At 45.9% G+C, this 26,515-nt stretch overlaps 1 protein-coding gene across 1 annotated transcript; it reads right to left on the reverse strand.

The window, feature by feature from the left end:
• Positions 1–4,669: 4,669 nt before the first annotated feature.
• Positions 4,670–6,540, reverse strand: LOC123445281 (metacaspase-1-like). The gene is made up of 5 exons (XM_045122245.1): positions 6,093–6,540; positions 5,656–5,989; positions 5,458–5,575; positions 5,154–5,348; positions 4,670–5,030 (listed from the first exon to the last, which is right to left on the reverse strand). The coding sequence occupies exons 1-5, from the start codon at positions 6,475–6,477 to the stop codon at positions 4,971–4,973; spliced, it is 1,092 nt and encodes a 363-aa protein (XP_044978180.1). The 5' UTR covers positions 6,478–6,540; the 3' UTR covers positions 4,670–4,970.
• Positions 6,541–26,515: the final 19,975 nt, after the last annotated feature.

Below are 26,515 nucleotides of genomic sequence, written 5' to 3' on the forward strand. Positions count from 1 at the left end.
TATTTGTGGGGGTCACACCAGCCCTTAGTGGGCTGGTGGGACAGCCCACCAAATCCTATGCGCCAAGGAAGAAAAATCAAAGGAAGAAAAAAAAAGAGGAAGAAGTGGGAAGGGGGAAGGACTCCCTCCCACCAAACCAAGTAGGACTCGGTTTGGGGGGGAGAGTCCTCCCCCCTGGCTCGGCCGACCCCTTGGGGTTCCCTTGGACCCCAAGGCAAGGTCCCCCTCCCTCCTCCTATATATATGGGGCTTTTAGGGCAGATTTGAGACGACTTTCTCACGGCTGCCCGACCACATACTTCCATAGTTTTTCCTCTAGATCGCGTTTCTGCGGAGCTCGGGCGGAGCCCTGCTGAGACGAGATCATCGCCAACCTCCGGAGCGCCGTCACGCTGCCGGAGAACTCTTCTACCTCTCCGTCTCTCTTGCTGGATCAAGAAGGCCGAGATCATCGTCGAGCTGTACGTGTGCTGAACGCGGAGGTGCCGTCCGTTCGGTACTAGATCGTGGGACTGATCGCGGGATTGTTCGCGGGGCGGATCGAGGGACGTGAGGACGTTCCACTACATCAACCGCGATCTCTAATCGCTTCTGCTGTACGATCTACAAGGGTACGTAGATCACTCATCCCCTCTCGTAGATGGACATCACCATGATAGGTCTTCGTGCGCGTAGGAAATTTTTTGTTTCCCATGCGACGTTCCCCAACATAAATACTTGACACGCAGAAAACAGTAGCAACAAAATGACACGATCAACATGCTACGTCTATTAGTTTGGGTCTAGTCCATCACGTGATTCTCCTAATGACGTGATCCAGTTATCAAGCAACAACACCTTGTTCATAATCAGAAGACACTGACTATCTTTGATCAACTGGCTAGCCAACTAGAGGCTTGCTAGGGACGGTGTTTTGTCTATGTATCCACACATGTAAATGAGTCTTCATTCAATACAATTATAGCATGGATAATAAACGATTATCTTGATACAGGAATTATAATAATAACTATATTTATTATTGCCTCTAGGGCATAATTTCCAACATAACAATCTTTTGTGTTTCAGGATTCCACAATTTAAAACCTTTAACACCAGATTTATAACCAAGAAAGATGCACTTAACAGCCCTAGGCTCCAACTTTCCATTATCAACATGAGCATAAGCACTGCAACCAAAAACTCTCAACTGTGAATAATCAGCTGGTGAACCAGACCATACCTCAATTGGAGTTTTCTTATTAAGAGGAATAGATGGTGAACGGTTGATGAGATAACAAGCAGTGGAAGCGGCCTCAGCCCAAAAACGCCTATGCAAACCTGCATTGGACAACATGCAACGGGCTGTGGAAATAATGGTCATGTTCATACGCTCAGCAACACCGTTTTGTTGAGGAGTATAAGGAACGGTGCGGTGTCTGACAATGCCTTCAGACTTGCAATAATTCCCAAATTGCTTAGAACAGAATTCCATACCATTATCAATGCGAAGTATTTTTACCTTCTTTTCAGTTTGTCTCTCAATCATAATCTTCCACTCCTTAAAAGCTGAGAGAGCTTGACATTTATGCTTCAAGAAATAAGGCCAGACCTTTCTCGAATAATCATCAATAATAGTCAACATGTAACGAGCACCACCTAATGACCTTTTGCGAGATGGTCCCCATAAATCAGAATGCACATAATCAAGAATACCTTCAGTTGTATGAGTCGAAGTGTTGAACTTCACCCTCTTATGCTTGCCGAAGATACAATGCTCACAAAATTTCAATTTACCAGTTTGGTATCCTTTAAGAAGACCTCTCTTATTTAACTCTGCCAAACCAAGTTCACTCATATGTCCAAGACACATATGCCAAAGGTTAGAAGCATCACAACCAGAATTCTTTGAAATAACTGGAGTAGCATTACCTAAAACGGTAGAACCTCGAAGATAATAAAGACCATTGGTCGAACTTAAATCACCTTTCATCACAATGAGAGAACCTTTGGTGACCTTCAAAACGCTATCTCCACCTGAATACTTGTAGCCCTTTGCATCAAGGGCACTCAGAGAGATAAGATTATTCTTCATCTTCGGAATATACCGAACATTTGTCAAAGTTCTGATTGTGCCATCAAACATGTTGATACGAATGGAACCTATGCCTTCAATCTTGCATGGTGAATTATCAAAACCCAAAACGGAACCAGCAGCAGTAGTAGAATCAAAAGTAGTAAACCAATATCTATGCGGGCACATATGAAAAGTACACGCAGTGTCAAGTACCCACTCATCATTGGTCTCAGCACATCCAGCCATAACAACAAGAGCATCATCGGAACTTTCATCACGAGCAACATTAGCAGAATTTTCACCTTGTTTGTTACCTTTCGGTTTGTATGTGCCATTCCTCTTTTCCTTGTTCTGCAACTTGAAACATTCTGAGATGTCATGCCCGTCTCTCTTGCAATACCTGCAAGACTGCTTCTTGTCTCTAGATTGCGACCGGCCCCTCTGGCCGTTCTTACTTTTGCCACGTTTTCCATTATGTGAGCTCTTCTCCTTTGTCCTGCGACGAACAGATAATCCCTCGGCTTGGGATGAACTCGAACCATCATGAGGCACCATTAATTTCATCTTCTCCTTAGAGTTCAAAGCTTCATAAACTTCATTAAGCGTGAGGGTATCACGACTGTATAATATGGTGTCTCGAAAATTGGTATAAGAACTTGGCAGCGAACAAAGTAACATTAAAACAGTATCTTCTTCATCATACGTAACCTCCATTGCAGCTAGATCGGATATGATCTCTTTAAATTCTGAAATATGATTCAAAACATTACCTCCCTCAGGTAACCTATGCATGAATAATTTTTGCTTCAGATGCATCTTGCTGGTGAGATCTTTTGTCATGCAAATCCCTTTCAACTTTAACCATAGAGCGGTGGCAGTTTTTCGCTCAAAACTTCCTGCAAAATATTATTATGCAAATGGAGTTGAATTTGTGACAAAGCCTTACGGTCCCTTCATTTCTCCTCAGCAGTCCAATCCTCAATTCTATTCTTCCCAAAACTATCCAGTGCGTCATCATAGTCGGCCTGCGCCAACAACGCCCGCATCTTGACTTGCCATAGGGTAAACCTCGTGTCACGATCCAGCAGCGGAAGATCGTACTTCATGGATGCCATGAGTAGATAAATCTATGTACACAAAGTAGTACAAGCCGGCAGAAAAATTCTTGATAGAATTAATATGCGGATGAAACGAAATAGAATAAATAGCACCTGGTAGCTCTCTTGGGTAGATGTAGCAATAGAAGATAAGAGACCAACTAGTACTTTATACTAGTATCGTCACGTGCTGATGGATGGATGATTGATCAATTATCTCCAGCAGCAACGGACAGGAACAGGGGCTGCGATGCGCAGCGATAGAGTTGCTTCGGTTTCGGTGGACGGCAACTCAGCAGCAGCAACTTGGACGTGAGCAGCGGCACGGTGGGCTCCTGGCACGTGGCTGCGCTGGGAACCGGGATCAGGTCGATGTGGTCTGGTGGACGAGGCGTGGCTGGCGGCAGAGGGGACAGCAGCAACTCGGCGACTTGCTGAGCGTGGAGCAGCAGCGCAACTCGACGATAGTTAACAGCGGCGGCTTCGACGGATTTATACGACTACAGCGGCTCGGCGGAAACCTGTCGAACTCGCCTTCTAAATCGATCCGGCTTCGGATCGCTAGGTCGCGTCCGGCGGCAGACGCAACCCTAACTCTCGTCTCAAATCTCGTATCTACGAACCTTAGCTATGTATACCACTTGTTAGATAAAACGAGATCAACGAGACACGAGAGACGCGGATTTTTACGTGAAAACCCTTGCGGGAGAAAACCACGGACGCACGAAGGCGCAATCACTATGAGAGTGGAGTATTACAAGCACGAGACGACAGACCATCTTTAGGTGCGACTACATGAAGTATATATGAGGGACAATACAGGAGAGTCCTTGGAGAACAAGTAAACGAGTTGTACTCGTACGCGTCGATACCAACGCAAAGGCCCACACCGTTTGTACTACGTCTAGTCTAATACGGTAGAATTTGGATCACAATTTAACAAATATGGCGCTCCTTAGCAACACCGCATCAAGCGTCGCTGAGACGGGATTGGCATCGGGGGACATTCGAGATGACACCATTACCACCGTCGGAGCATTGTCACCTTGACCCAAAATCTAGTACACAAAGGAGGAGAGACTAGAAACCCCTCCAATCCACCTCACGGCGTGGGAGTGACGGCCCGAGGCGAAGTGAGGAGAAGATTGCTTTTCTCCAAACCATCCACTGCCGTTGAGAGTTAAACCAAAACAAGTTATGATTTTGCTTATTCCGTTTACAATGGCACTTCATCTTTGCGTTACCATTCTCTTTGGCTGTGGTTAGGTCCTAGCTAGTTGACCTAGATTTAACCAAATCTGAGTCAAGTTACATAACTAGCAAGAGAAAAAAGAAAAAAGGAAAAAGAAACTTCTGCATATATAGATATCAAAGTAAGATCGTAGGGTATAGCATCGACTAGGACTTAATCAAGTCTCAATTGACTGAGACTTAGGAAGACTGATGCTCTTTATCAAACACGTCCATATTTTCCACAGTTTAGACTGCATATATCTCTTTCGGGAATCAGGCAGCATACATATAACTTGATTTATTGAAGGGGACGACACGACACCCAACAGCCATATTACAGTGAGGTACAGTACAGTGGAGAACAAGATCCTCGAAAGCCTTGTATGAGCTATGCAGTGCTCATTCTTGATGGCATGGCGGCAGGTGAGGTGATATATCGTCACACATACTATAGCAGCAAGCAGCATACTATAATAAATTAACCGGCCCATTATTCAGTACGGTCGATGCATGATTAGGTAAAGTAATCGTCGACTGCAGTAGCCTGCAGCGCTGTGACGACGAACTCGCTGGTCGATCGGGTTCTACATGCAGAACGGCTCGCGCTCGATGTCGAACTTGTACGCAGAGGACAGCTGAGGTTCCTACAAAGTTAATAACCAAATGCACAGTTCAGTATATAGTATATATATATATATATATATATATATATATATGGTGTCATTGGCTAGCTAGTGATCAGAGCGAGAGAGTCTGATCTGGCTCACCTCCACGCCGCTGAAGTTTCCGACCCTGCGGATGGAGCCGCCGATGGGGCCTTGCAGGTTGCAGTTGCCGCCGCTGTCGCGCATGATGGCCCTCATGGAGGTGAGCAGGCGGCCGTAGGTGGTGCGCGGCTCGCACTCCACCGCTCTGATGAAGCTGTGCGTCATGGCGCCGATCGTGGCGTAGGGCTCAGGCAGCTGCACTCGCGCACCGGCGGCATACGTGTGAGAACGAAAGATCGAGACACCTCTATCTGGCATGAATGAACGGGGGAAAAGCTTGTCAATAGTAGTACTGAGCACTGACCACGCTCATGTTGCTCTTCCCGTTGCTGCTGCCACTGATGAGCACGGCCTGGCCTCCGCTGGTGCCCTTGCAGGCGCCCGTCATAGGGCGCTCATCCCTCCACCTCCAGCGCCCGGTCCTGATCAAACGTGAAAGAACAGCCGGGTGACGAAAATCCAAGTATGGGATCGGGGTAAAGAAAGCGGACGAGACACTGACTGCTTGGACACGGTGCATTGGTAGGGGAGGTCGAGGACGGTGGCGCTGTGGCAGGCGTCGACGATGGCGTGCAGCTTGACGCCGTGCACGAGCGGGCGGACGATGGCCTCGTTGATCTCGTCGTCCAGGATGGGGCCCTGCTGGAACGAGTCCACGGGGCAGAGGGCCTCGTCCATGCCGTCCAGCTCGTCGCCGTCGTCGTCAGGGACCTGCGCGCCCATGCCGGAGAACTGGAACACCAGGGAGTCGCCGTAGCTGCACCCCTGCACCAGCCAGTGCATCGCCATGCGGATGTTGTCCTTGGTCGGCTGCCTGCACGGGTTCCTCTCCTCATCTGCACGAGCATACACCACACAGTAAGTATGACAATGACTCAGTAATAAACAAGATCAGACGATGTTGGATTGATTATTCTTGCAGGTTTATTACAAACGAACCGGTGAGGATGAGGACGCAGTCGTTGGGGAAGCCGAAGCGCTCGGTGAGGAGGTATCGCATGCACTTGACGTCGTTGATGGGGCCCCTCAGCTCGCAGGAGCGGCGGTTGGTGTACTTGATCCCGATGAGCACGGCGCGCTTCTTGCCGCGTCCGCCGCCGAAGGCCGGGGTGGGGCGCATCGGCGGCACCAGCATCCCGCCGCCGTTCCCGTAGCCGTGGCCGTAGGCGCCGTGCTGTTGCCGGCCGCGCCCGCTGACGCGCGTCACGCAGCTGCACTGCATGCACTGCACGGCACGGGCGCCGGGCATCGCCGTGATGCTCGAGCTGCACTGCCTGCAGCGCACCATCGCGGCGGGACCCATGGAACCGTAGTTCATGTTCATGGCTCTGGGTTAGCGCTACGATGTGCGTTTGCTAGCTGCAGCTTTGCTTGCACTGACTGCCTCAGCCCGCTCGCCCCTGCCGCCCTTTATATAGGGCATGAATGATTGATGAGGCTATGCATTGCTGATGATACCAATGCCGAAAGTTTATTCAGATATTCTATTCTTTTTGAAAAGAAGGTTCGCTTTAGTGGAAATGAGCATATATATATATTGTTATTGTCCATGGAACATTTCTTTTAATTTTGTTTTCCTATGCTTTTTCAAGGAATCGACCAAGAAGAATGCCCTTGATGTTGTGTATATACGCCAAACGCCAAGTGGAAATGGGTACGTGATTCTATATTTCTCTCGATAAGAAGCGCGTCCAATCAAAGCAAGGAGTGTTGAGCCAGACGAGGAGATAAAATGGTTCCAACGCTATCGTGTGATTCCGATCACTAGTGCAGGAATGGCCACGAGAGGCATCCCATGCAGCGGCAGACCTAGAAAACTACCCCCTCCATTTTTAAATACTCCCTCCGTTGCAAAATATAAGTCTTTTAAAAGATTTTACTAAGCGTCTACATACGTAGTAAAATGAATGAATCAGTACTTTAAAGTATGTCTATATACATTTGTATGTAGTCTTTTAGTGAAACCTTAAAAAGACTTATATTTAGGAACGGAGGGAGTATAAGTTTTTCTTAAGAGATTTCACTATAGACTACATACGAAGCAAAATGAGTGGATCTACATTCTAAAGTATGTCTATATACATCCGTATGCAGTTTATAGTTGAATCTCTTAAAAGACTTATATTTAGGAACCGAGGGAGTACAATTCTAGGTGAGGGGCAAATTGTTCACACACAAACACATCATCGTGTATCTCCAACACTGAGAACGATGCATTGCAGCTCATGCCGAAAGAGATCTTTTGGAAGCGTGGTATGCAAGCAATCTCGCAAGCGTTTTTGTAGACCCGAAATCTCACATGTCCGGGAGGGAACCCGTCACGGTGCGCGGCGGCTATGGGCTGCCATAAGTCAACATGATTGCCCCTAGGGCCTCGCGGATCGTTGTCCTCCTTCACAGAGAACGAGAAAGAAGAAGAGCGGGGAAGAAGGATAAAGGTAAAGGTAAAATATCATAGGCTGGTTTGTTGACTCTGTGTTGTTCAATCGATCATCACCTCTAACATATATATGAGGCGACTGGACTTCCTGTATAAGAAAAAGAATAGACAATCCATCCAAAACGCCAAAACCCCTAACTTAACTCTGACAAAAAACTTGGGCAATTTTTTGGATCAATTCAGACCCTCCAAGTGGTTTTCTTGGTCTCACCGAGTGACCGTGGCCAACTCTCTATAATCTTTTGCATCTCACTCGGAATTTTCAAGTGATTTTTCTCGGAATTACCGAGTCAGCTTGGTCTCGCCGAGTCAAAATAAACTCGGTTGTTCCGAAATGACTCTGCAGTTTCTGTTGTGGATCTTGGTTTGACTCTACATGTTGTACACGACCTTCGATTGAGACGATTTTTATATCAAAATCGATCGCCTCGACGAGACAGGACCCTTTCATGTTGGAATCGTTTTTATGTCAGACCATCTTGGAGGCGTAATCGGATGAATAGTACTCTAAATACAAAATCTTAGTACTTTGAACATAGTTTCGGACCTTTAGATGAGATTGGATGGTGATGACCCAAACATCAAAGTTTCTCATTTTGACGATACAAAAATTTCTCATGTTGAGCACGTTTCCATTTGAGGCCAGCTTAATTTAGTTTTTAACCATGCCAAAATCTAGTGTCAACACATGCCCCCATATTTTTCGGAAAAGCTTGTGTGTCGAAAAATATTTTACACGGAGCTTGTTCTAAGAACGATGTCAACACTCCATTGGCCATTTTATACGTGCTTAGGATGATGAGTATATATCAGTCATTTTACTTCTTGGGACCATAATTGTGGCATAGTTAAAGAATATGGGTATCACTTGAACCGGAGATTTTGATGCACGAACCTTTGGCTTGGTTGTTCAGAGCTTTCACTCTTCTCCTTCTTCTTCTTTGCCGGACTTTACGCAATGGAAGCTTACACATCATTCTTATTTTGAATACTCCCTTTGGGAACCTATTGCCATGTTCCTCTTTTCAAGTTCATTTGCACTAAGGTTTTGCAATTTCTTCTTCGTCCAATACAATAAGCCGAGTGGGCACCACGACTATGATTTTGTTTGAAGCAATGGCAATTCTTGTTTTACCTTGTGTGCCATCAACTTATTTTCTTCAGATTTGGCACTTTGATTCTCAAACAATTGATTGCTTCATCTCATTGCCTTTCCTAGAAAATGTCAACACTTTAATTGGCTCTTTATCCTTTAATATGTAATCTGAATTAGCACATTTATGACCATATTTTTTAACGCGGTAGACTTGATCAACCACCTCCTTATTCTTCCTTCTGTTTCGGACCGATTCTTTTTGAGTGAAATGGTCTTTAACATATGATTGTTCATTGAATGTGGGACTTTTTGGAGCTACATGATCTTTGAGAGATAGTTTAAAATAAGATGGAGAATGTGCACTTGAATCATACATGTCCCATGATGAATATGGATAAAAATTAGCACAGCGAGGTATCCATGGCATTGATATTGGCGGCCCAAAATATGGATATGAATACAATGCATTGAAATTTCCCCTTTGCCAAAAGCGGTCTTCAGATTTGTGCCTAGGGGGCTATCTTGATGCTTTTGAATTACTTGGACGACAAGCATTCTTATCCTCACTTATTTTCGATATTTTTTCAATAGCTGCGTGAAAATGACTTTCAGCTTTTTACCTTTGTGATTGCATCGGCCTTTGCTTTCTTTGATTGTGCTCGCATCGATCTTTGGATTTTCTTGTTGCCCCTAGTACCTGGCATCTTCATTGCAATTTTGATGGAATTTTCACCCTCAAGAATATTATCATTCTGCTTTTGAACAATTTCCTTACTTGAAAGTTTGATCCCATTATCCACAATTTTTACCTTCTTGTGTTTAAATGGATCGGCTTGAAGCAACCAATGCAAAAAATCGTTTGCCATGAGGACCAATCGGAATAGAATGGTCATCCCTTGGTATTTCAACAAATTGTAATCGTCCTTTATCAATGATCAATTTAACTATTTGACGAAACATATTGCTATCCTTAAAATTATGCTTGGACGAATCATGCAACTTATAATACATTCGTCCTTGGATTGATGTCTTGACATGGTGATCGAGAATTGTAATGTAATTATTCTTCAGCAACAAATCAAATATTTGATCACCCATACTTGAAATGAAGGTATACTTCTTGTTTTCTAGTCGATCTTGGTGTGCGAACTGCTTTGGAGGTAAGCAAACGAATGGTTTAGATTTGAAATCTCCCCATTCGGCTATGCATTATATTTTGGACTCTATCTTCGATGTCTTTGGATAAGATATTATATCAACATCGGTTTTCTCAGAACAATTTAACCTTGGCTTTAAATTTCTGAAACAAAAATAGTTATATCAACATCCGACCATGTACCACTACCGATCTCGTACTGTCGAGGACGGCCATACGAGGGAAGAATATATACAACGGTGTCACCTGTAATGCCATCCGGCTACAGGACCTGGAGATCCAATCCAAGTCCCCCTCCCCACGGGAGCCACCTAGGTCGCCGTCGCAGCTGGTGCCTCCTTGGACGCGGCGCTCCCTTCCAGCGATCGTCTCCTCTCTTCTACGCCGGCGGCCCCCTCTCCGCCCTCCCTCCCGCTTCGCCGCTGTCGGAGGGGACGCCGACGAAGCCGCGTGCGCCCCGGGGATGGCGGCGGCGGGGCCCCTCGGGCTCTTGCGGTGGTGGGGCCCCTCGGGCTCTTGCGGCGGGATCTCTGGCTCTGGCGGGATCTCGGGATCTGGCTCTAGCAGCCGGATCTCGCGCTCTGCCGGCATTGGCCCTTGGGCTCTGGTGCTGCGGGATCCGGCGAGATCTCTCGCCCACCGGGGCTGCCATGGCGGATGCGGGGCGCGCGACCAGTAGGGAGCGGCGGCCGGGCGCGTCTGCGGTGGCAGGGATCGTTGGCTGGGCGCGATTGCGGCAGCCACGGTTTTGGTGGTGACGGCTCCGATCAGGGGGCGGTGCGCCTGGTTATGGTCAGCCGTCGGTGGCTGCTATGGCGGCCGGCGGCGCCAGATCTGGCCGCTGTCATCCGGCCCTCATTTGTGGGCCTCTTTCCTGCGGACTTGGCGGTGTCGGCGTTTGCCGGAGCCCTACATGCGGGTGAAGCCGGTGGAGGAGATTCGGATTGGGGGAAACCCCTTGGTTGGCCCAGGCCGGCCTCGCCGATGACGACGCTCAAGGGCGCCGTTTTTCTTTTTGGAGACGTCAGTATGCATCTGCTCCTCTGCTCCCCCTCCTTGCCTCTCGGGTGAAAACTCTAACTCCGGTGGGCGGCGGCGGCGTCCTTGACGTCGTGACCTTCCTGAAGGCGTCGCCTTGAGGGCTGAGTGGTGGTGGGCACTGTGTGGGTCCTGAACGGTTGCTGGTGGTGAGCATTGCTTCGGGGGAAACCCTAGGATCTGGTCTTTCAGATCAGACGATGACGGTACTGCGGTGCCGTTTCTCTCTTGGGAGCATCGTTTCTGTAGCAGCGCTGGCGGACTGAGGCAGGAGGTGGAGCGGCTTCGTCTTGCACGGTATTTCGGTGGAGCTGTCAAGTCATGCCTGGCCGACAGGTGTTACGCTGAGTCATGCCTGGTTGGCAGGTTCTACGCACGACAGATCTCCCGGAGTCTTCACAGCTGGACGGATGAGCGCAGGGCGGTGGCGCCGTTGGGCGCCGTGGTGGCGTCGACGGATGATTGGACTGGCAAGGATGATGCGGATCTCTTTCCTGAAGATGGGTCAGTGGTTCGAGGATGACGGCGGCTGGTAAAACGTGTGCGTGAGGTGTGCGTTTTAGGTATGCTGCACCGGCTGTTGTTCCCCTGTTGTTCCCGATACGTTATGTGGATGGATTGGAAACAACACCGGTCTTACATATGTGGAATGAGAGCACTTCATATTATCGAGTTTGTAGGTGTGAGTGGTGGCTTTGGATGGATTGATGTATACTCTTGTTAGACCTTTATGGAATAATTAATAAGATGGCTGCATGCATCGATTGATGCAGAGGCTGGGGGTTTGACCTCCTTCTCAAAAAAAAAACATGTCTCAGTTGCGACCAAGTGTAAGCCAAGTATGAAACAAGCAAAGCTATCCAATTAGATATGAACTTCAAATAAAGCAATCGCAAAAGCTTTGGTTGCAATAAGTCACTATCGGTCTCGGTCTCTATACGAATGGTACAATGTTTTGACTGATATGCTTTATAATGGTTTTATTGCCAACAAGTAAATTACTCTTCTTCATTGGTCTTCCAAAACTACTTACAGAGCTGCTGGACATGTTGTAATGACCCAGAGCTACTGGACATGTTGTAATGACCTAGAGCTACTGGAAATGTTGTAAAGCGGGCAGATCGTTCACTAACTGGATGATCTGTTCGGGTTCTTAGAGAGCTGCTGGACATGTTGTAATGACCCAGAGGTCACCAGAGCAGCGCTGGCGACGAAATGACGGGAAAGGATCATTGGCTCACAGGGAACTCGCAGCCGTTCTTAGCATGCTTGGGGAGGCTCGGGTCCGTCGGTGAGCTCCAGTTCTTCACCGACGCGGATGTTGAAGATTGAGTCGCGGTCGTCGCTACAGGGCTCTCCTGGTAGCATGGCTCAGCGAGAACGTCACGGAGGTCGCTTTGGTGCTTTGGGACACTCAGACGAGGCGAGAGGCGTGCGGTGGTCACGCGGGCGGCAGCGGCGAGCTCATGGCGTTTCGGCCATGGCGACGATTGGGCGAGAGGGAGGAGGAGGAAGCCAGAGGGGAGGTCTGCCCTATCCGGACTGTGTTGGGGTAGTTATCACGGACGTCGACGTGGCGTGGGGAGGCAGGCTCGCACGTGGCGTGGCACGCCCACGGACACCGTGCGCCATTCTCTCCTTCGCCTCTGCCTTCTGGCAGAGGTTGGAGATGACTCGCACGGGCCAGCGGGCTGGGTCGGCTGTTGGGTTACACATGTAAGAGTTTTCCCCTTTTCTATTTTTAATTCTTTTGGTTTTTTCCTTTTGTTGTAGCTGTTTTGATCTGGTTTTCATAACCAAAACATTTTCTAAAAACTTGAAACTTATTATTGTGATTGAGTGGATTATTCCACACACAGAGAACATTTTTTTTATAATTTCAATAACTTGTTTATTTAGGAAAAACAATAGTAGTTAAAATAATTCCAACAATATTTTTCACTGGTTACAAATATTTCTTTTCAAACCTAAAATTTGTTGGTTTGGACCAGTTATTTGATTTGAAGTAAATCCCATTTGCTAGGGTCTTATGAAGGACATTTTGGGTTCATTGATTTGATTTTTTTTTAATTTTGTTTAATCCATTTGGGGTTGGATTAGGTCATCTCCATTTCAAGTTCAGTTGAATTTCACATGATGCATGGATGCTCACTATTGCAACTAACATGATTTTCTACAAACAAATTATAGAGTTGTGACAACTTCCCATGTGTTGCACATTTTACCTACAACTCACCAAGAATATGCTAAAGGCTAACACGCGGTTTATTTCATATAACAGAATTCGTTAAAGAGACGGAGTAAGCACCACTCTGTGAAGGCTACGGGATCACGAGAGCCTCAAGAACCTCGTGCCTTCACAAATGATGACAACCATGATGTATCATTTCGAAAGCAGCAGGAAGTAAGTGTGGTTGAATGGACGCCACCAAATCATGGTAAATTTAAGGATAACGGATACTTTTCATACGATACTAAAAAGGGGAAAAAAGTAAAACAAGACTCCATAGAGTCTACCAACGATTCCAAGGACAAAACCAACAAAAAGAGGAAAATCGGCTCTAGCAGTTCAAAAAAGAGGACAGAGGTTCCTATATGGAAGAGGAACAAGCTAGACAAGCCTCGACTAGATTTAGTGGATGAACTGATCAACACTATAGATCGTGAAAAATAAATGGTGTTATTTGATGATATTGTTGTGCTATCGAAGCATTTTCAATGCCTCACCCACAGAAATGTAGCGGAAGATGGCATAAGATTGGGTCACGAAGTAAGATATTTCACAAACTATTTTATCAATTTTTATTTGTACAATACAATTAACTTGATTTTTCTTGTAGGTGGTTGATGCTGCAATTCAGCTCATCCGTCATGATGAACCAATTGGCACAAGGGACACAAAACTGGTTTACATTGAAATGGTCATCGGTATCGCTAACCTCGAAAAAGATGGTAGCATATAGAAGTGCCACGAGGACGCTTTCGGGGGCATACCTGAAACAACACAAGGCACAACTACCTGAAACATGATCTGGTATTGTAACCACGACTGCCTCCACATTTTTTTAATATTATACACATTGATCTAATTATCTGTGTACTCCAGATTTTCCTACCTACAAACACTTTAAACATCGAGTGGCTCCTTGTGGTCGTAAACCCCACAAGGAAGGAGATTCAGGTTCTTGAATCACTTTTCCACTGTATGGTACACAAAGAAGTAAATAACATGGTGAGAATTTTAACAACTTTCATTAGAACAAATGATTTAACATCCTACCTAAGTATTAATCATAAGCAACTTCTCACCCCCATGGACTTGGAGATACGTGGAATGGAAGAACATCTCAGAGCGTCGATGTGAATCAATGGACCACAAAGCAATGCATGGGAAGACATTAACATGCCCCCAACCGCGAGTAAAGCTTGTTAGCGTGCCAAAAGCCGATGACAGGCCAGTCAACAATATTAGCTTTTGTTTTTTGTTTTTCATTGTTAATACTTGAAATGTTGCTAATAAACGGAAAATTTTGCAGTTCTTGTTGTGCACTGTACATGCTGAAGAACATCAAATTCTTTATGAGAGAAGAACTGACGCTGCAATATGACCAAGTACATAGAGTAACATTTAAAATTCTGTCAATTTTTTAAATTTATGGAATGATACTAACATGTCCTCCCATGCAGAACTACATCAACAAATTCAGAAGAGAGCTACCTATTGTGCTTGTCGATTCACCCTACAACAAATTTAAATACAAGAAAAGGTTCAAGATGTACCATGCTAGCCTATCGGGTGCGGGTGCGGATGAAGATGATGAAGATGTAAGCAGTTAGTCCAACAGTGGTTCATTCTTACAGTGGAGTGTACACTTGGTTATAAAGCGATAGAGTAAGGTGTGGTTGGATTTTAGTCCTCAAGAAGGTTTCCTAGCCATGTTCTTAGTTCATTGCGGATAACTCAAGTTGTAAAACTTCAATAATATTGTTGCTTCCAATACTTTGCTTGAAATAAATTTGGTCTATATGGGAGTTCATAAAATCTATATTTGTTTTTTACAACCATGTGACAGTTATATTGCACGACCAACCCTAGAAGAATAATGGATTATGATTTGTTTATTTTCATAATTTTTGGTCGCCAATTGGAAGTGACGTGCCAGATTGAGCCCTAACAAGTTTGAACAAAATTTGCTAGGATATACAAGAGAAAAATGTATGAGCACGAACATAGCCTCACAAGAGAAGGTAAAATACTTCATGAGCCAACACTCAATCTGAGCCAATGTCTCGTAGGCAGGCTGCAAAGCTGATAAAACAGAGCGTAGGATAACAAGAGTAAAGCACGTACCCAAGGGACCCTCTACCGGTGCTACAATGACCATGGTTTGACATGGCAGGGCATGCGCTGAATTGAACGGATCTCCGGGTCAGTAGGCACCTTCCGAAGCACATCGGGTTGGCCATGGAACATCCATCCTGCCTCAGGGAATCACATAGCATCCTCTGTCATAGCCCTGCAAAATAGAGGAAAAATTACTACTTGTACTCACCTTGTCACATGTATCCAGGTAATAAACGTTGCACATAACTAAACACGGAAGAATGAGATGCAACATTTTTAATAATCCAATGCTCATTCCCCCCTCTCTCTCTTCCCCTCTCTCTCTCTCTCTCTCTGTTTTTGCAAGGAACATTCATCTCTCGTGAACAAGGATAAAATATCATAATAAGAATTTATACTAATGGTCAAATGGTGGGTATCGCATGTGAATTTAAAAAAACTATAAATCACATGCCAAGTTTGTTGACCCTAGTCCAACAATTGCACATGAAGAAACGAGTATCATAAATATTGGTCATTAAGCTATGAATTATTTATATTACATTCCAAAATAAATAGATTATCATCTCTCATGATATCCAAATCCAACTTCTCAACTATCAGCTAAATTGAAAGAATAAAGCTTGAACTAAATATAATTGTACATATGTGTGGTGATGTGGATGAGGTCGCACGAATGGGGCTGGCCGTCGACGTCGGTCGGTGTCATTCACTCCCAAAGTACCCTGCCAACAGTGAGAACATGATCCATGTATATGCCCAACCACCTTGCCTTCGGAGGAGATGCATTGCCAGATCAAGCTACGGCCATGGCGGAGAGGTGAGATAAAGGACGCAAACAACCACACGTGAAGTGGGAAAGAGGTAGCGACTCGCCTCGTGGCTATAGGCACTCGCATACAGGAGTGCGAGGTGGGATGGCGCTGAATCTTCGTCGATGGCCACCACGAGGAGGACAATCAGCCTCTTCTCGTTCTCTTCGGCGAAGAGGAGGTGGCAGAGCGTGGGGGAATTAGGGTGGATGGAGGGAGGGGGTGCGGCGTGCGGCTCGACCCTGCCGGCGGGATGAAACCCTACCCCCAGCGAGGAGTCTTACCCTAGCGATGACTCATTGACGAGAACAGTGAGAAAATTCGTACCGAAAATAGCCCTGAAATTTGTACCGAGAATACACCTAAAATATTTGGGAGGGAATACTTGATCAGTTCAAATATTTTGTTTGTTCTAAAAATGCCCCTCGGGCTTCGTTATAATATAACGGGACGTCATGGTATTGCATTGCATCTGGACCGTCGAATCCGCTCCGACGGACGGTCCATATCGAACAGATACACTATAAAAAGGCTTTCATACTTTTTGAGTTCCATTACTAGAAACCATCCAACCAGTTCAGGACTACAAAAGCAAACGACCAGCTAAAAACTAAACCACCATCTAGCAAAATTCAACAGAAAGTAGATCATAGCAACTCGAGAATGGCGTTTTGGCACGCATGCTCCATGGAAGCCGAAAATTTTGAAAAAACAAAAATTCAAAAAATTTGATTTAAAAAATCTGTAAAACATTATACAACTAAACATGTGTGTGATCCGTGTGTGTGTAAAATTTCAGGCCAGAATACTTTGAGACGCGGCCTGTACAAAAAGATAAATTCATGGTCTGAAAAGATGAATAGTATCTGTTAGAGCATATATCTCCATATGTGGTTTTGGTAATTGATGACAATTCCTATGGACTAATGGTTGCCTTAAGTTATATTTAATGGATTTGTCCATAGGCACTTCTTGAAGTCCATCTGTTGGGTTCAAGGAGTTTATATGATGACCAAGGTGGTATTCAAGGTATTATCCAAAAAAATGGTCATAGAGACACAAGGCTGATCAAGATCTCAGACAAAGAGTAAATCAAGATGATCAACACACAAAGCGTACAAGATGTACCGAGAGGGATCAAGTGATCCCATGATATGGTAAGCATTGTCCATTACGTGTTTGTGTACTAACCCATGGTCTTCGTGAGAGTTCTATGTGGGGGTTAGGTGTGTTTCCATGGGCTTGCATCAAAGGGAAGATCTCATACAACCGATGAAGTATGACGTCAAGTTGTGATCGTCATCAAGATTGCGATGTGCAAGTTCAAGCGGATCAGCACGAAGATATCATGCTTGAAGCTTGCCGTCCGTTGTGGTGGCAATGGACTTGTGATGATATGCTGAAGAGTGGCTCACCCATAGTGAGTATGGGGGAGCAATCAACTAGTCTTCATCAAGCCAACACAATCAAGAAAGGTGGTCCATCTTGAGGAAGCCAAGATCATCATCATCTAGCTCAAGAGGACGAGGTGCAAGGTATAGGTTTGCCCTTGATAGGTTTTCTCTTTAGGATAGATTGTTGTACTATCAAGGGGGGCTCTCAAGTGAGTAGCTTGATCGTATCGTTCGTTGAGAGCTCAAACCATTTGCATCCTTGCATCATACTTCTTGGATCTTGTTTGGTGTTTCTCTTTGTGAGTTTTAGAGCTTATGGTCATCTTCGTGACAAGCTCGAGTTCATAGAAAACAGAGTCCATATGCATCTATTATGATGTTTTCGATGTTGGAGTTTTTGCCGGTTCTTCATTCATAGAGGACTCACATCTCTATATCATTGGCATTTTCATATCTGCATGGTCTTAAGATTTCCACTCGCTGTTTGGATAGCTCTTGTCGTCCTGAATCCAACAAGCTTGGGTTTGCTCGATTCGGAGCTCGTATGCGAAAGTTATGGCTGTTTCAGTGGCGAGCGGTAGTACCGCTAGAGTTGGCGGTAGTACCGCTAGAGTTGGCGGTAGTACCGCTGGCTAGCGGTAGTACCGCCACTGGTCAGCGGTAGTACAGCTCCAGGAGCTTAGTACCGCCTGCCTAGCGGTTGTTCGTGGACGGACCTTTTTGCGAAGACTTTCTTGGCGGTGGTAGTGCCTTTGCACTACCAGGGGCCCAGCGGTAGTACCGCTGGGGCTGGCGGTAGTACCGCTGGAGTGCCAGCGGTAGTACCGCTGGGGCTGGCGGTAGTACCGCTGGAGTGCCAGCGGTAGTACCGCTGCAGACAGCGGTAGTACCGCTGGAGCTCGGGCAGATAGTGGGGGTAACGGTCTGATTCCTTCCCCCACTATATAAAGGAGGTCTTCTTCCCCCTTGGCCTCGCCGACGATAAAAAAGAACTGGTATGAGTCTGTTGGGGACGTGGGTGGAGATGCTCTAAGAATTCATTACAGACCAACAAAAGTAGAAGTTTAGACCACCGGGACCTGAATTCTTTTTTCATGTAATGAATCATAGTGGATCAATGTGAATATGTATTCTGTATTGTATTGTTAGCAAAAAATATATTCTCACCCATGATTCTATACCTCCATCAGCGTGTGTTCTGCAAGCTGCAGCAACACACCCCGCCGGCTAGCGGTAGGTGGGACACTTGTGCCACGATTCACGACTGACGCTGGCCTGACCAGTGTACCGTTGAGCGTGGTAATGGTGTGCGACCGAGGTGACGGGAAGCTTCGTTCCCACCCGGAACAAGCCGTCGTGCTCCAACTTTAGCCGGCATGTTGCCATCTCTCTAGTCTCTAGAAAACTACTCCCTCTGTTCCTAAATACTTGTTGTTGAGGGAACTAGATTAGTTTTCTCCAACAACAAGTATTGTGATAAAGAGGGAGTAATAGTAAATGACATGCCAGCATGCCGCCTTTTCTCCACAATGGCCTCCATTGACTGCGGTGCAACCACTCAGCTTACCTGGATGGAATGGCCCTGGCCGGCCATGTGATGGCCTCTCTCCTTTTTACCGTCCCGGCTGCCCAGGACTAGAGCGACGTTGGTAAGAAGTGAAGCGAAATCATGGTGAGTCAACGTGTTGACAAGAGCAGGTGCCCCGCATGTTGGCCAATGGCCAGGCCTGTTCGTCTTCTTCTGCAACACAAGTTACACAAGTCCTAGCGGTTGGCGAACTCTCCCAGGTCGCTCGTCTCACGAACCCACGCCATTGTCCGTACATGTACGTGGCACGCAACGGTAGGGTGGAAGATGCGAGGTGGTGGGAAGCTTCCAGGCCAGGAGCCCAGGACAAAAAATGGTGGAACCGTCGTGCTCTAACTTTCAAAAAATGGTGAAGTATGAACGTTTGCCAATCTTCTGCTACTCATGCGGTTTAGTTGGGCACTCCACCTTGGTTTGCCCGACGCCGGCAGAGCGAGATGCTGAAGGTTTCCTTCCGTACCATGGTCCGCACTTATCTGTCCCAGATGAACGTCAGAACAAGGCTGGGACCAATTCAGGGCAGGGCTCCTTCTCTAGTGGACAGGGCTCTCGGCCTGGCAATGGCCGTAATGGTCAATCCTCGCAGGCGCGTGCGTCTGCTCAGCCGCAAGGCAAAGATGGTAACGGCGAGGCCACGTCGCCGGGGAAACCGAAAAGGACCAGGACTCGCAAGCCGAAGATGAATGCACAAGATGTTGCAGGCAAGTCATTGGCTAAAACGCAGGGAGATGGCAATAAGCGGACTGGTCAGAAGCGCAAGGTTTATGTTCCCAAACAGCCCGTCGAGGTCTCTCCAACAGCGTTGGTTCCTGTCATTGGCGGGGGCACATTGCCTCCCGCTTTGTCAGTGGAGATAGGAGTGGAGGCTGAGTCTGGCACAGATTCATACAAGAAACACAAGAAGAATGACGGGGAGGCATCCTCGGGATCGGCAGATCAGGCGGCGACTGCAGAGCAGTCCCGCCAGACGCAATGAGACTTTTATGCTGGAACTACCGAGGATTGGGGTCTGACTCGGTGGTTGGCGAGCTCCGCTGGTTAGTGCGGACTTATCGACCCTCCTTCCTCTTCTTGTCAGAGATGAAGATGAAGGATACACGAGCTCAAAATTTTATGTGGTCGCTAGGCTACTCAGGCAGTTTTGCTGTCAGTTCTGCGGGTCTCAGCGGAGGCCTCGCGCTTTTCTGGTTATCAGATTTTACGGTGACACTCAAGGGTTTTAACTCACATTGCATTGACGTTATGATTGCGTCTGGGGAGTGTGCACAATGGAGGGCAACCTTCGTCTATGGGGAGGCACGGAGGGACCAGAGACACGAATTCTGGAAACTGTTGTGTCGCCTTCGATCGGAATGGAATGGACCGTGGATCTGTTGTGGCGATTTTAATGAAGTTCTTAGCCAGGACGAGCACTGTGGTGTTCGAGAGAGATCGGAGTCCCAGATATCCCAATTCCGTGATTGTCTTGATACGTGCGAGCTGATTGATCTCGGGTTTACAGGGCCTAAGTTTACATGGAATAATAGGCAGAACGCCGAGAGTCATGTTAAGGTTCGTCTTGATCGTGCGGTGGCTAATGGTGCTTTCACCTCTGTTTTTGATGACTGCCAGGTTGAAAACGTCGTCACCACCACTTCTGATCATCTTGCCATCTCTATAACTCTCTCCAAGCTCAGCGACTGCGTCCCGGCTGCGCCGGTCAGCAGGGGGTTTCGCTTTGAAGCAGCTTGGCTCCGAGCACCAGATTATATGGAGACTATGGAGAAGGCTTGGTTCGATGGTGACCATGGTGACCGCTCGCTCCAGAGCACGTGGTCCAAATTACAGAAGGTCGCGGTCTCCCTAATGGAGTGGAGTCGCGAGTCCTTCGGTGCTATTCGCAACAAAATCCAAAAACTTGAACGCAAACTGAAGAATCTTCGGTTATCGGATGGCCACACAGCTGAGGTTCAGGTGGTGGAGAAGGATCTTTGCGAGCTATTCGAAAGGGAAGAAATAATGGCGAGGCAGAGATCTCGTGTGGAGTGGTTGCGCGAGGGCGACCGCAATACAGCTTTCTTCCATGCACGTGCTACAGCCCGGAAGAAAACCAACCGAATCAAGGTGCTGGTTCGTGAAAATGGCGCGCGCTGCGAAGACCACGCTGGCATTAAAGGTATGGTTCAGGAGTTCTATGGAAACCTATTTTCTTCGAAACCTATCTTTTCCAGTGATGCTATCCTTGGCTCAATTCCAAAGAAGGTGACTGATGATATGAATGATGATTTAAGTAAACCTTACTCGGATGATGAGATCAAGCAGGCTCTTTTCCAGATGGGCCCAACAAAAGCCCCTGGGCCGGATGGATTTCCGGCCCTATTCTATCAGACTCACTGGAATTTTTTTCAGGAGGATATTTGCCGGGCAGTCAGGACTTTTCTTGAGGGAGGATAGCTCCCAGAGGGTTTTTGTGACTCGATCATTGTGCTTATTCCGAAGATCACTAATCCCCTACACCTGAAAAATTTCCGTCCTATAAGTTTGTGCAATGTGCTCTATAAGATAGCCTCGAAGGTGTTAGCCAACCGTTTGAAGCTTATCTTGCCGATGATTATCTCGGAGAATCAAAGTGCTTTTGTGCCAGGACGGTTGATTACAGACAATGCTTTGATTGCTTTTGAGTGTTTACATACTATTCGGCAACATGCGAAAAGACCTTTTTCGCATTGAAAGTTGATATGATGAAGGCGTATGATCGAGTGGAATGGGATTATCTTTCTGGCTGTCTTCAGAAACTTGGCTTTTCTCAGTGCTGGATCAATACCGTTATGAGGTGTGTCACTATGGTACGCTATGCTGTTCGTGTTAATGGTGATTTGACCGAGCCCGTCATTCCATCGAGGGGCATTCGCCAGGGGGACCCTATCAGCCCCTATCTCTTTCTCCTATGCACTGAAGGATTATCTTGTCTTTTGCAACGAAGGGAGGCCCAAGGTACACTACAAGGTTTACGTAACAGTCGACTTGGCCCCCCAATAACTCATTTACTGTTTGCGGACGACAGCATTTTCTTTGCACGTGCGGATGAGAGGAGTGTGGAAGCTTTGCAGCAAACCCTGGAGACTTTTTGTGCAGGTTCTGGACAGAAAATTAACTTGGATAAGTCATCCTTATTCTTTGGTCGACACTGCTCAGATGTGGTTAGAAATTATGTTATGCAGACATTGGGTGTTCGCAATGAAGCACTCGAGGAGAAATATCTTGGGATGCCTACAGAGGTTGGACAATCGCCGGTAAACACCTTTCAGTTCCTACATAACCGGATGTGGCAGCGCATGTGTGGAGTGTCTGATCGTCCACTTTCTAGGGCTGGGAAGGAGACATTTATCAAATCAGTGATTCAGTCTATACCCACCTATATTATGAGCTGCTTTCATCTGCCATCCTCCAACTACCACTCGATGAGAAGATCAATTGCTAATCTCTGGTGGGGTATAGAGGAGGGTAGAAGGAAACTTCATTGGCGTTCTTGGGAATGGTTATCCTCACCCAAAGATCTTGGTGGAATGGGTTTTCGCGACATGGAAATTTTTAACCAAGCAATGTTGGGCAGACAGTCTTGGAGGCTGCTGACGGATCAATCTTCTCTATGTGCTCGCGTGCTTAAGGCACGTTATTTTCCTGACTGCGATTTCTGGGATGCTCCCCGCCCCCGATCATCTTCTTATACTTGGCGCAGCATCCTCTTCGGTAGAGAAATTCTGAAGAAGGTAGTACGTTGGGGCATCGGAAATGGCAAGGCTACACGGATCATGTCTGACAATTGGATTCCTGGTTTTATACCGCAGTTAGTACGTACTCTTGTCCCCATCCCTGTTAATCAGACCGTTGATACCCTTATCAAGGAAGATACAAATTCTTGGGACACGGATCTAGTCAGGGCTCTTTTTCCGCCGAATCTGGCTACTAGCATACTGCAAATACCTATCAGCCGCCACGGGGACGATGACTTTGCGTCATGGCCGCATGCCCGGTTTGGCATATACACAGTAAGATCGGCTTATAACCTGATGCGTACGGACCAGTTTGCAGTTGAGCGAAGCCGGTCCAGTCGCGGACCTTCTTCTTCAAGCCTTGATGGTGATGCAAAATAATGGAAAATGCTTTGGGCTGCCAAAGCACCGGGGAAGATGAAGATCACTCTATGGAGATTTGCCCACGACTGCTTGCCGTGTGGCCATCAGTTACAGAAGGGGAAAATTCCAGCCAGGACCTCCTGTATTTTCTGTAACCAACATGAGACAATAGAACACTCGCTGCTTTTCTGTCAATTTGCTGACGAGGTTTGGACCCAGGTCAAGGCCGACTTCCCAGTTCAACTTCGGCGAAGTGTGTTCTTCTCTCCTAGAACTTGGGCGATGGATTTCCTGAGTAGATGCTCCAACATTGAAGCCACAACAGTTATGGTGACTATGTGTCACATTTGCGATGCCAGGAATTCAGCTCGGGAGGGTGGCGCTCTAGTCCATCCTAGTGCTGTCACTTTGAAGGTTAAAGCTTACCTTAATATGATTCTGCTTCACCTATACAACAATGATTCAGTCCAAAGGCGTGTGTCCTCTTGATCTCATAAATGGATACCGCCGCCGGAAGGAACCGTGCTGGTTAATGTGGACGCGGCAGTGTTTGCTCCTACTCGACACATGGGTGCTGGAGTGGTGATCCGAGACCACCTTGGCTCGTTCCTGGCGGCTAGTCGGGAGCTCTTTCAGGAGGTCACCAATCCCGAACTGGCGGAGGCACGTGCTGTTCTTCACGCCATCGTCTTTGCGCGAGCAGAGGGCTTCTCCAAGGTCATTATCAGCTCCGATTGTGCTTCGGTGATCCAGCGGCTGACCTACCAGGCGTCGGATCGATTTGTACTTGGACCTGTAGTGACCGACATCAAGACAGTGGCCTTGTCCTTTGAGTCGTGCGTCTTCAAGCATGTCTTCCGTGACTCCAATGTGGCTGCTCATCTCTCAGCTAGATCGTGTGCTTCTTCTGTTAGTTCAGTGTGGCGTGGTGTGTCCCCGGATTTTATCCGGCTGACAATTTGTAATGACATTATGGTTGCTTGATCAATAAAGTGCACGATTATCTCAAAAAAAAAACTTTCCACTGGGCCAACACCGCAACATCATCTCTAGCAAACTGATGATAACTCCGCAATGTACAATTAAAGCACCCCCCAGCAACGGTAGGCCCTGTTCGGAATCTCTCCACTTCAAAAAGCTGTGGAGCTGGGTGTAAGCCCCTTCGTCAAAATGAGTTATACCCTGCTCCGCTCCAGGAGCGGAATTGACTGAGCGAAGAGAATTCGGACAGTCTCCTAGTCTTCTGAAATTAGAAAATGTCTTTCATGCACCTAAACCGTACTATTCAGATAATCCCTTTCGTATCATGTTCGAGGAAGCTCCTTTTTGCCTCTACTCTCTCCGTCCGATGTACAACGTATATTTGGCTTTAAAATTTATCAATGAAAAAATGCATTTCTATCTTTCTAATACATTTTAAAATGAAAAATATGTATTTTTCTTTCATCGACGGTAATCAAGACCAGTAACATTTTTTGTATGGTCTATATGTAATTATGAGTCAATAAAACTGTCCATTGTAAAATCATTAAAGGATGTTCAAGACCAATTACGAGTAAAATCATTAAAGGATCTTCTGAATTTCAGAGAAAGTTTATGAATTTTAAAAATGTTCAGGATTTTCCAGGAATTAAAAAAAACAGAAATAAAAAATGCTCAAGAATTCAAAATGCTCCAAATTCCAAGAAAAAACATGAAATTGTTCCAGATTTGTTGTGAAAACATGGAAATCATGACTTACAAAATCTTATCACTTGTCAGGCAAAAATCATGAAAACCATATGCCCATATATTGTAAATTTGGAACGCATTGCTATTCTCCTCGGCTTCTTATTTAGGACTGACATTGAACTTAAGAGCATGTTTGTGGGGATATATATGAACAAAGCCTGACATACCACATACCTGATCATGCATGATTGATTTGAGAATTTCAATTTAGTTGAGCTTCTTGCCACACGAAAGCTTCTTGATAATATTGTATGCATGTAGAAATGATCAACTTGGGATGGATATGAGCAGAGTCCTTGATACATAAGCATACATGATCTGGGTGTTCTCACAACTTTGCCTCCATTATCACACTTTTCACAAGAACAACAAAAAGAACCAAAAAGGTCTAGGCCAATTACACAACTCAGGAGCTCAACCCACACATATGTCATTCATTCTAGTTATACTATTTAGAAAAACTACAAATCACTCACTTCTTGTTTCGGAACAAGACACAGCGACACCAAAATAACTATGTAAGTTCCACGAACAAGTCTGGGCTTTGTTCCAAAAAACTACAAAGCACTCACTTCTTATTTTCTCCTAAAAGCTAGGCTATTCTGATGTAAGTTCCACGAACAAGTCTGGGCTTTGTCCTTCCCTACGAAAAAGTAAGATCTTTGGCCTACTAAGAAGATAAAACTAACACACCGAATCTCACAAACTGGATAACAAATGGTACACAGTTATAAGAAAAAGGATAAAGTCGGTTGGAAGAAAATGCATGCGGAACGTAGAACTATTACTTATTGAAGAATAGTAATACCTAATGGTAGTTACAGGGACCAAAAAAGAGAGTCCATTGAGCACCGCCATAGGACAAACAAATTGTCTCTCAAACTGTAGTATGAAAGCCCCTCATATTGTCCCTTTGCTATGATGTAATTAAGAACAGTAAAACTGAACCTAAAGCGAGCTCTCTCATCGATTCACGTTTCTGGCCGTCAACTGTCACACAAGGATTATCACTACTATATTGTAGCCAAACTACCTATATGCAAAGCACTACAACTTGTGAATTGGAATCAAAGTCAAATATTATTTTTACTATGTAGCACAAAATAGAAAATGTCTATATAGAGCATGTAGAGGAAGAGAACCACCATTATACTATTGTTTGTCACATATCTAGTCGAATGAAATGGGGGATCAAACGATAAGAAACTTCTAGGCATCTTACCTCCCACTCTCCCTATATACATTTCTCAAATTAAAACTGGCAATCGCCAAAGGAAATATCTATGAGCTAGCTCCTCAAATGAGTTAACATGTATGAAAAAAAAACCGAAGCATATAGTAAATTAGACTATCTATTTTATGCAAACTGGTGACGTATACTCAATTGTAAATTTTAAGAAAATTGACAAACAACCATTTTGCCAAATTAGAAGGAATACAATACTGAGTTCTCACCATGACTATAATTTGGATTGGAGCTTGTGAACTTATGTTATTTGCATATGTATCGTAGTATTAGTCACTGGTAATGGAGGAGGCCAGAAGTGGAGGAACACATGATGGCATATATAAGTAGGGTATCGAGACTTAAGAAATTCAAACTGGTGGAGTTTAATGCAGTGAGGTGAAATAAGAAAACGTAAGTGC

Source organism: Hordeum vulgare, chromosome 3H (genome assembly GCF_904849725.1).
Source record: "Hordeum vulgare subsp. vulgare chromosome 3H, MorexV3_pseudomolecules_assembly, whole genome shotgun sequence".
In the NCBI taxonomy this organism is placed as follows: domain Eukaryota; kingdom Viridiplantae; phylum Streptophyta; class Magnoliopsida; order Poales; family Poaceae; genus Hordeum; species Hordeum vulgare.